General features: G+C 38.4%; 1 protein-coding gene across 1 annotated transcript in view; it reads right to left on the bottom strand.

Moving 5' to 3' along the window:
• Positions 1 to 7,198: 7,198 nt before the first annotated feature.
• LOC137608837 (leucine-rich repeat transmembrane neuronal protein 4) overlaps positions 7,199 to 9,884 on the bottom strand; it is a 97,198-nt gene continuing 94,512 nt past the window's right edge. The window contains exon 3 of the mRNA XM_068335428.1: positions 7,199 to 7,522. Within this exon, the coding sequence (XP_068191529.1) occupies positions 7,199 to 7,522 (324 nt within the window). The remainder of the gene's footprint in view (positions 7,523 to 9,884) is intronic.

The following is a 9,884-nucleotide window of genomic DNA, read 5'->3' as shown; positions in this document are numbered from 1 at the left end:
GTATAATACCATACTGAGAAAAATTCCAGTAGACCAGTCAACGAAGCAATGCTGTGGTTCAAGAGTGGAGGAGCCTCAAAGAGCCAGCCAACCTCTCACTGTTTATTTCTGTTTTCCGCTGTGTGTTTCTGTTGCTTGTTGCAACCAGAGGTATTTTGTGTATGTTATATTGGATGCAGTACAAAAAGAGCTAGTGCAAAGAGAGTACCTGAACCTCAACAACAAAATATTTACAACTGCTACTGTAGTACTCTATATAGTTAAGCACTGTCATGAAGCTTCCATTACAAGAAATACTGTATGATTACAGGGGGGCATATAAATAAATAAACATATTGTGGGTTGACCTACAAGCTGACCTATGACAGCATTATAGGAGATATTGCATTTCACCTTTGTGTTATTGCAGTAAAATTATATGGCGGTAGAGTGATAAAATGCAGCAACTGGGGGACTAATATGACTTTGTTCTTAGTGTATCTGGAGGTCAGTTACCAAATATGTATTCAGATACATCACTTGATGTGTAGAATGCAAAGTCAGAATGCCCTGCAAAAAATGGAACGTTAATTGTTGGCAGCTTACTTAAAAAATTCCCAACAATAGACAAGCATCACTAGACTAGTGTTAAAGAAGACACAATAAAACCAAACTGACCTTTTGCATGATGATTTACAACCCTGGAGGTAGAGCTGAACACCATGCAAGCCAGGAGCATGCTTCAGTAGTGGAAGACCCTTCACATTCTTTATCTCTTGAATTTAAAATACTTGGGTCAGGAAAATGATGTAGCAGTGAGCTGTGTCATGGAGAGATCCTTTATTCTTTCCCTAAATAAAGATTTATTAGTTAGTAGTGACTGTGGCAATTTCAACATCTTAAAATATATATTACTTGTTAACGTAATCTATTGGCCTCATTTTCAAAGTTGGTGTAAAACCACATCATCTGGCATTCTTCATGGTTAAACCGAGTCCAATTGCTGTCACTGCGGCTAGTACACTTTTGATTGGTATCTTGTTGAATTGTTGCTCCATTATGCAGAGTTTATTTTACCACAAGAAAATAGTACATCCCTGTTCTGCACTTCAAAAAAATGTGTGCATCCCAACAGGACGTTTGCGCATCCCAAAAGTAATAACAGAATATACGGTAGAAGCCATACATAAGGATTGAGTTTTGTCAATAGTACACTATAAAAAATAACAAATTATTAATTTAATTGATTTTATTAATAACTATATCATAAATTTTTAAGTAAAAAGAAAAAAAAGTGTAAAATTATGTATTAGATTTATCAAAATGTTAAGGCTTGGCATACATTAAAAAAACAGTTTTAGAAATAAAGAAAGATGTGATACAGTTTTCTTTTTCACTTTTGCTTTTCACTCAATTCATATATTCTCATGTGGACAAGAGAAGCTGAAAAAGCCTTCTCCACTCAAATTTCAGTAATGTCTGTCAGTAATATCTGTCTCTTTTTCTCCATTAACTTTTGACTGTTTTTATTGAAGAAAGCACTCATTGTCACTTGGTTTTTGTCCAGCTTAATGCATATTTTTCTAAGGCATGGTGATAATCAATCAATTAATTAATCAATCAATCAAGTTTTCTTTGTATAGCGCTTAATCACATCAGAAGACTTTTCTAAGTGCTTTAACAGACAGAAGATGAAAAGTAGATATTGGGGTAAAAGGTGAATTTTCTATAATTGCACTGTGCCTTTGTACAGCAGAAGCATAGTTTTCATGTTTAGCCTGAGGTCATTATTGGTTAATTTCTTCATTCCTTCAAGAACAGAGTGTGTTATATAATACATCATACTAATGGCATAACGGTGTATAACTTCCCAAATTTTCTTTTATTTGTTGTGTGATACAGTTTAAATTCTCCATCCTGTCTGTTAACAAATCAAATTATATCATATGCTTTCAGACAAACAAGGCATCAAAAAAACCCATCTTTAGATGTTTATTTCTGATATCATCATCAAAATTTTTACAAAACATTTTCTGACAATAGTATACTCAAAGAAGAGCCATATTTTTGCGCTTGGACCATGTCTCCACAAAAATGCTTTAGGTTTTGAATACAGTAAAAAGAACCAAAATCCAAATCAGAAAAACAAACAAACAAAAAATCAACAACAAACCAACTACCATAAGAAAACAATGTAGCGCATATTTACACCCTACAGAAATGTATGCTCTCTGCAGGAAATGAATGAGAGGGAGACAGTGGGGATCCCCTGTTTTATATGGAAAGTCTTCAGAAGCAGCAATTTGATATGCGCCTGCTAGAAAACGACAAAGTCTGATACTGCTGTCTAGCGGATTAACTCTGCTCTTTTACTCACGGCATTTTTGAGTCTGTTGCAAGAGAAGAATGCACGCCATTTAAATAAAAACGTTCCTTTCTTCAATGTTCATATTCAGTCCAATTAGGGGTGAAAACGAGCTTTGTCAGACAAACGGAAAAGTGTGTTTCGTTGACAGAGGTTAATGATCGTGCCTCTCCTTTCTGTGTCCCCTCTGACATGAGAAATGGCAGAAAAACAGAGCCGGGACAATGCCGGTCAGAGGTTAAAGACTTCCTGCTAATGTGAAACAGCATGGTACAATAACAATCAATGGCCTGCACATCAGCAATGGTGATGTTGGTTCAGTGGAGGTAGAGGAATAGGTGCTGCTATAGCTTCACACAGATACAGGCCATTTGAGTACATGCAGAGTAACAAAGTCACTAGCAAAGCTTCCATTCTGTCTTCATATCTTACCTGACAAAAATTATTGTCATCAATTTAGATATTCGTTCACATATATTAATGACACTGACAGAAACAGATAGACTAATTTGAAGCCTTAAAGCAGCTGATGGGGGGATTTTTTTTTTTTTTTTTCACTTTTTCCTGCTTAAGCTGCCTATCTGTGAGAATTCCCACTGATCCTCTGGAGTCATGACTGCGCTTTATGGGTATGCCCCAGCACTGCCTGCGGGTAATACACAGATGTATGGCAGAGGAAGAAAAGCTGGAGCTGCACGCCTGGCTTGAAATTCATTTTTCAAATCTATTTATCAGGTAATAGATTAGAACCTACTGATCTGCAGATTGCCTCAGGTGAACTGGATTGGATTGGAGCATCAGAAGCCAGAGTGCTTTATTGTCATTGATCATGACATGTGCACTGTCTATTTATTTAGGTATTCTTCACTACTTAATATGAATTTATGCATGCTTGTTCAGCAGTTTAGTGCTGACAAGTTGAAATGCTTAGGATAAATTATGAAAAATGATAAATGGATGATATTACATTTAAAATAAAGTGGCATGGTTTACCTTTGCAAGTGAGCATGCATTGCACAGATAGTTCGGCATATGCTAATGGTTTTCGAATACCTGCAGTTTCTTTCAGTGCGTGTTATAGTTAACTGGAAAGTACATGTGTCTGAGTATTATGTTTTGTTGAAACATGTCTGGAGTGCTTGGTGTCATGTCTTGCAGTAGAAATAAAGTTAACTAGGACATTCAGAAACACCACAAAGGTTTCATTTTAAAAGAATAAAATGCCCTTGTCCCTCTATATCCTCCCTATTGTACATCATCCTTGGCTTTCCCTTCCTGTCTCCTCTACTCTCCTCCATCCCCAGAGATTTGCATGTAGACTTTTCTCTGTGCATTAGCACAATATGTGAAACTTTTCATCACAATTATTCAGACCTTTATTCACCCCAACCCGAAGCCAAAACAGAATGAAAGACATGAAGAAAAGAAAGAGAAATGTTCCCATTGGGGATTTGAGCTCTAACTCAAAGAATGAAGGAGGATGGGGAGCTCGAGGTGCTCAACGCCATTAACAAATAATACAGAAAAAAAAAAAAAAAAACCCTCTTGGCATTGTAGAGTAGCACAGACGGTCGTGGAGTTGAGCTCAAACACGCATCAGTAGCATGAAGGGCCTATGCTTCCAGCCCTCTGATGGCCAAAAGAAATGGACAAAAGGCTAAATAATTGCTGGCAGCAGGATTCAAGGATTCTGCCGAACATATCAGATTTTATCAGGGTTTCATGATTAGTCACTATTTAATAGTTGATTTTACTGTGAACATAGTAAGATTTATTTTATTAGCATTCCCTAATTACAGAGAAAGGGAAGATTAGCTTTGATTATTGTGTTTAAACTGAAATGAACCATTATCACAGTTGTGAAAACTGATGTGATTACTGCACATGAGGTACTAAGATTTAGTCGGAGAATAAATTGAATTATCTTCCTGAATGGCCAACGCAAGCCTATTTTACTCCTTAAATGTTTATATAATTCCAGGGAATCCTACCTGGGTGGGACAAAGGCAGGAATGGGTCAGCAAACAAGTTCCTTTTAAAAATAGTGAAGTTGTCCATTACACGTGCTGCTGGTTTTAGGGCACACCAGATGGGATATATCTCCCATAGTGTTTGTCTCTGGTTCAGTACCCTTCACTAACTGGGCACACTTTCCCATAATATCAGCATGCGGACAGAAATAGAACATCATTAAACAGTTTCACCCCAGTCACCGAGAGGCAGACATGAAATTCAGGTCAAAGAGTTAGCAGGGATGATATAGAGCAAGGCAAGACAATACATGGATAGAATGGAGAGAGACCTCCCATTATAAAGACATTGGCACAGCTGCTATTACAAAGTAAACTCCACCAGCACTATTAAGCAACAGCACTGAGCAAATCAACTGCTTCTTATGCATTGTCCTGTACACGAAGGGTAGGAAACTCCCTTCTTAGTCTTGAAACCATGAAGACTTTTGTGTCACTTATTTTCGGGGGTTTGTTTTTTTGGTAAAACATGAAACAAAATAATTGGCACATCCAAAAGATCATCTTCCACAAATTAAACTCTCATTATAAAGAATAGCACACTTCTTCATAAGTAGACACATAGTGAAGAGTTGATGGATAGTTTTGATATACTGAAACAATACAAGTGTATTGGGATGTAAGTTATGTAATGCTGCATGGCCACCTTAAAAATTAAATGTTTCAAGTCAGACAGAAAATATTGATCTCTGTGAAGTTTGACGCTTGGACTGCATTTCCAATTTCCAGTTTTTCCATTCTTCCTGTAGAATATTTGGGTTTGAGAAATAACACCTGTATGATAATGTGTAATGGAACAACAGTGATGAGAGCAGATAGAAAAATATTTATCATTGAAACAACAGGAACATCTCAGTAGGAACCTTCTCAGGCCAGGGTTTCAACTGGAAACTGAATAAGGCTCCTCTTCCATTCACAAGCAGTTTGTGTTTCAGAAAAAGTTCATACATTTTTTTTTCAACTTTAAAGATTCACTATTTACATGATAAATAAGTTCCATTCAATTTTGTCCTTTGATTAGTCTCATAGATTTTCTTGACATCATCTTTGAACGCCTCAAAAACTGTCTCTTATTCTCTGAAACAAAGCAACAAAATTAAATTACAAAAAAACAAACAAACAACCATTTATCTTATGTTGATGATATATACCCACTTTAATAGGATATTTTGGCCCCTTGAAGTTTCATCTGTTAATCAATCTATTGCACCATCAGAGAACTGACTGTTAGTCCCGAGAGTATGACCGCTGGCAAGCAGTGCTTGTTGGCTGCATATCTTCGATTATGCCAGAGTTGATACTTGAAAGGCCATCAAGAGCCATATCTGAAATCCTCATCATCTCCATGAGTCACTGTGTAACAGCACTTGACCAAAGGGTTACAGAATGCGATAATCCCACGCTGTGGAGAGGTTTCCTGGAGGAAAAAGGATATGTCAGGAAATATTCCCAGTATGGCCTAGGGGTTCACACACAGGTCAAATAGAAGTCAACAGTGCCGCTTCATCACAACTCTAGTAAGCACCGTTCTCTTGGAGAGAGAACGTACCAGACGGCCAGAGCTTTGCCAACCCAGCAAGAAGGTGCTCTCCCATTTGTCCAGCATGAAAGTCAAACATTTACTCAACAGTGTTTCAAATGAATATTTGGGGCAGTGTGAGCGGTCTGACCTTCAGTAAAATGGACTTTTTTTGAAAATAAAAACAAAAGTATATTTACATTTCTTTGCATTAAAATGTACTTATTTAAGCCTATGAATTATCCATGGTTACCTTTTAAAGCACAGGGAATCTATAAGGTGGGGCAAAGATTGGCCATTCTATCATGATCAGGGAATGTTTAGGCTGTTGAAACCTATGGAATGATACCAAAGCATATCTAATGTATTTATGTGTGTTATTGTTCATTATGAAAATGATGGATAAGAATTGAAAAGACAGGAGGATGAGGGAACACATCATTATGATAAATCATATTTTCAGGTTGGCAACTGCATAAGTGTGTATTGCACAAATACTTTGCACATCTGTAATGACAAGCAAAGCTCTTCTGAAAAGACCGGGTGATTTGGTTGACTGTATGTGTGTGGTTAGCACACCAACAGGTAATTTAAGAATGCCTTCAGCTAAACCACCTTGTGTGCATCAAAAGAAAAAAAAACAAACAAAAAACATACAGTATGTACAGGACTATCTCTTTGGTTTGACATGCACATTAATGGAATTCAGCAAGAGACCTCACTTCTAAAGAAAAAAAAAAAATCAACATTCTCACTTCACAAAATAATGACATGGATTTTCTTTTGTTAATGTCGACAGACAAGATATTCTGTCAGAGTAAGGATCGCCCTCCTCTACACCGTCATCCATTTTTTGTTACTAACATTACTGTATGTGAGAAGTTGTGGTTGTTTCACTGTCCCTTTCACTCCTGTCACAAATTAACTACTGTTATGCTGTGACCAGATATAAGGATACTCTAACGAGATATGGCTAAAGGCTGGATTATGATTCAAGATAATCATTTTTGTCATGTGCTGGATTAAATCCCATGATTTCAGTGTAAGAAGCCTTCTATGAGGTGTTTTTGCAAAAAATTAAAATGATCTATATGGATGTCTCTCCTCGACTGTATACTGGTGAGACTGTGTTTTCCCGTTGTGTAAGTCCTGTGGGCAGAATTAGAAAATGCTTGTCCTCTAGTTCCCACACTTGTGTCCTGAAAACAAGGCCCCAATGAATAAACCGGCTCGTCTGCCCCTTCATTTGAATGTCATGGTGAATCTGAGGCCCTTTTCCTACTTCCAACAAAGAAGCCTGGCCTGCTAGCGTCCAAATTTGAGTGTGCCTGTGCGCTCAGCAGGAAGAAAAGGACCGCTGCTGGGACCTTCAGTGGGTGGTCTGAGGGGTGGTGGAGGAGAGCGAGGCCCTGGCACAGGGGCACCTATGCTGTTGGTTGTGGGCACGGCAGGCAGCGCAACTGTCTGTATAGTGCCCCTATCGCATGGCCCAAGGTCCTCCAGACCCTCCAGACCCTGTGGGGGCCCCTCATAGCCCATGTTGAGCCGCAGGGGCTGATGGGCCTGGCAGTAGTCTACAATTGGTTGTTCATAGCGGTAGAAGGTCAGCGCACCCAACTGGTGGGGGACCTGTTCAGAGCAAACAGAGCAAGGAGAATGTAATGGAGAGGTTAACGTTGGGATACATACAATGGGAGGTTGTGGTGGGGAGTGATGAGAATACAGAGAAGAGAAGAGGGAACAAAAGGAGACAACCAGAAAATATATGAGTGATACAAACTTCAGACATTCCAAAACTATTTTTTTATAATGTGCAATTCGTGCATATTTTGTAATTTCTGCACTCTTCCTTTTGCTCTTGTATAATGTGTAATCTATCCATCCATCCATCCATCCATCCATCCATCCATCCATCCATCCATCTATCCATCCATCTATCTATCATTGTTTATTGGTCAGTGACAACTTATTCCGTTTTATAAAATAGTTCTTGAGCTGTTAAAAAATCTGATACTCAGTCTAGAGGGTGTTCAACAAATATTAATTATACCAATCTGTGATCAACTCATATCAGTTTGGGCCCTGGGTGAACTGTTCCCTCTTATTCTAGCCCCCCTCTTCCCTAAGCGCCACCCATTTCAAGGATGGACACAGATAAAAACAATTTAATTGGCAGAACAGATACACATAATGGTGGTCTGGTCATCATTCTTAAAGGACATTGTTAAAATTAGATTCATCCCACTTTCATAGAGGTTTCATGTTTTTCTTTTTCCAGATATTCATCTATTTTTGTGACATTTAAAGGACTCGCTCCCAGAGTTACCAAAGAGGCTTTTCATCCAAATTCATTGAAGACAACAGAGACATAATTTGTTGTTTTCATTGACAGATTGTTTTGAAAAAGCTAAGACGTATAATTTCCGATTGGAAACAATGTTTTTTAGCACATCGAAAAAATACAAAAGATATGGGGCTGTCAGGTTCAATGTGTGATCATTTTTATTGTTGTTTGCTAAGTGCTTGTGGTAAAGAAGTCTGTTAAGATGCAAAACGATTAAAAACTGGTTCAAAGAAAAATAACAAAGCTCAACATCTACTGTGTTGTGGTTGTGTACAAAAAATCCCTGTATCTAACACAAAAGATATGTAGAGTGTAAAAAGTAATTTCCCCATTAGGGTATTAATAAAATGGATCTTTTTCTTCTTCTTCTGATAACAACATGTACTTTTCAAATTATATACATACTTTAAAACTGTGTTTCATTTCTCCAATGCAGTTAATTTGTTCCACAGCGTTTAATCATGCCTGTGTCACTCCAAGCCTACAGCACAGCTAGTTTGGCAGCTCAATTTGGCCCTGTAATCAGCCTCACATGGTGTCCACCTGAGGCTTCAGCTTCCCCAAACCCATTCCCTGCAAAGATCCCCCAAATCATTTGCTGAGAAGCATTTGTGATAATTGTTTTTTACAGATATGTGATGCATATTGTGTCTGAAAACACTTCCTACTGCAATGCTGCAATTCCAAATATCACTATTCGGATGACAAGAAAATGTGCATATGCATGTTTGGATAGGCATACGTGCTTAAAACAAAACCAAAGAGGTGTTCATGCTCAACCGTTGGTGCAAGCAAGAGCTGGAGTGAACAGGCCTCTCTCCAGTGCCATGTTCTGTGCCAGGAGCACTCGTCACATCTGGCTGTGTGTCTGGTCTCGTGCTTCCTCCCCCAAACTTTAAAACGGCGCCAAACAAACAGATGAGACTCTTGTGACACCCTGTCTCTCCAACTTTAAATCAAACACTTATTTGCCATAAAAAAAAGGAGGCCAATTAAGAGATTTTTAACAGTCCGTGAAAACAGCAGGGTAAGATGGCAGCTGACCTGAATAAAACACAACGGCATGCCACAGCGACAGACCATCAGATTGGTACACATCGGTGACAAGAAACACGCAAGAACAGCAGAAGTGTATGACACCACCGCTGAAGACATGAATAAAACAACCCCCGACTCTACAGGAGGCATCATGCAACAGCTGCATTTGTTCTTTCATAGGTTCTGTGATAATTTTTTTTTTCCTGTTTTATTTTGATTTGGGTCTGTTTGCTCATGTCTTCTCTCCTCTTTTCTATTTTTTGCACCTCTGCAAGGCTCTTTCCACAAGCTGTGTTTTTTTATTTCCCTATAAGTTCACCTGGTTTTCCTCTCTGCTGCTATTTCCTGACATTTGCACGTGTTTTGGCATTTGGACTTGCCTGGATTGTTTCTCTGAATTGGATCTGTCTCTGTATGCCGTTAGGACCATTTCTACCCCATTCTCTGTGGTTATTATTTGCTTCCTCTGACTCATCTCTAGTTCAACTCATTTCCTTCAATGTCAGCATATTGATATTGAAACCTGAGCTGTACCTTCCCTCTCTGTTCCTCGTGTCTTCTCATGGGTCGTCACTCCTCAAACTTTGAATAACAGTTAAACACACACAT

This window comes from Antennarius striatus, chromosome 15 (genome assembly GCF_040054535.1).
Source record: "Antennarius striatus isolate MH-2024 chromosome 15, ASM4005453v1, whole genome shotgun sequence".
NCBI classification, from domain to species: domain Eukaryota; kingdom Metazoa; phylum Chordata; class Actinopteri; order Lophiiformes; family Antennariidae; genus Antennarius; species Antennarius striatus.
Note: the sequence above shows the minus strand (reverse complement) of the source record. Positions and strands in the feature narration are given on the sequence as shown.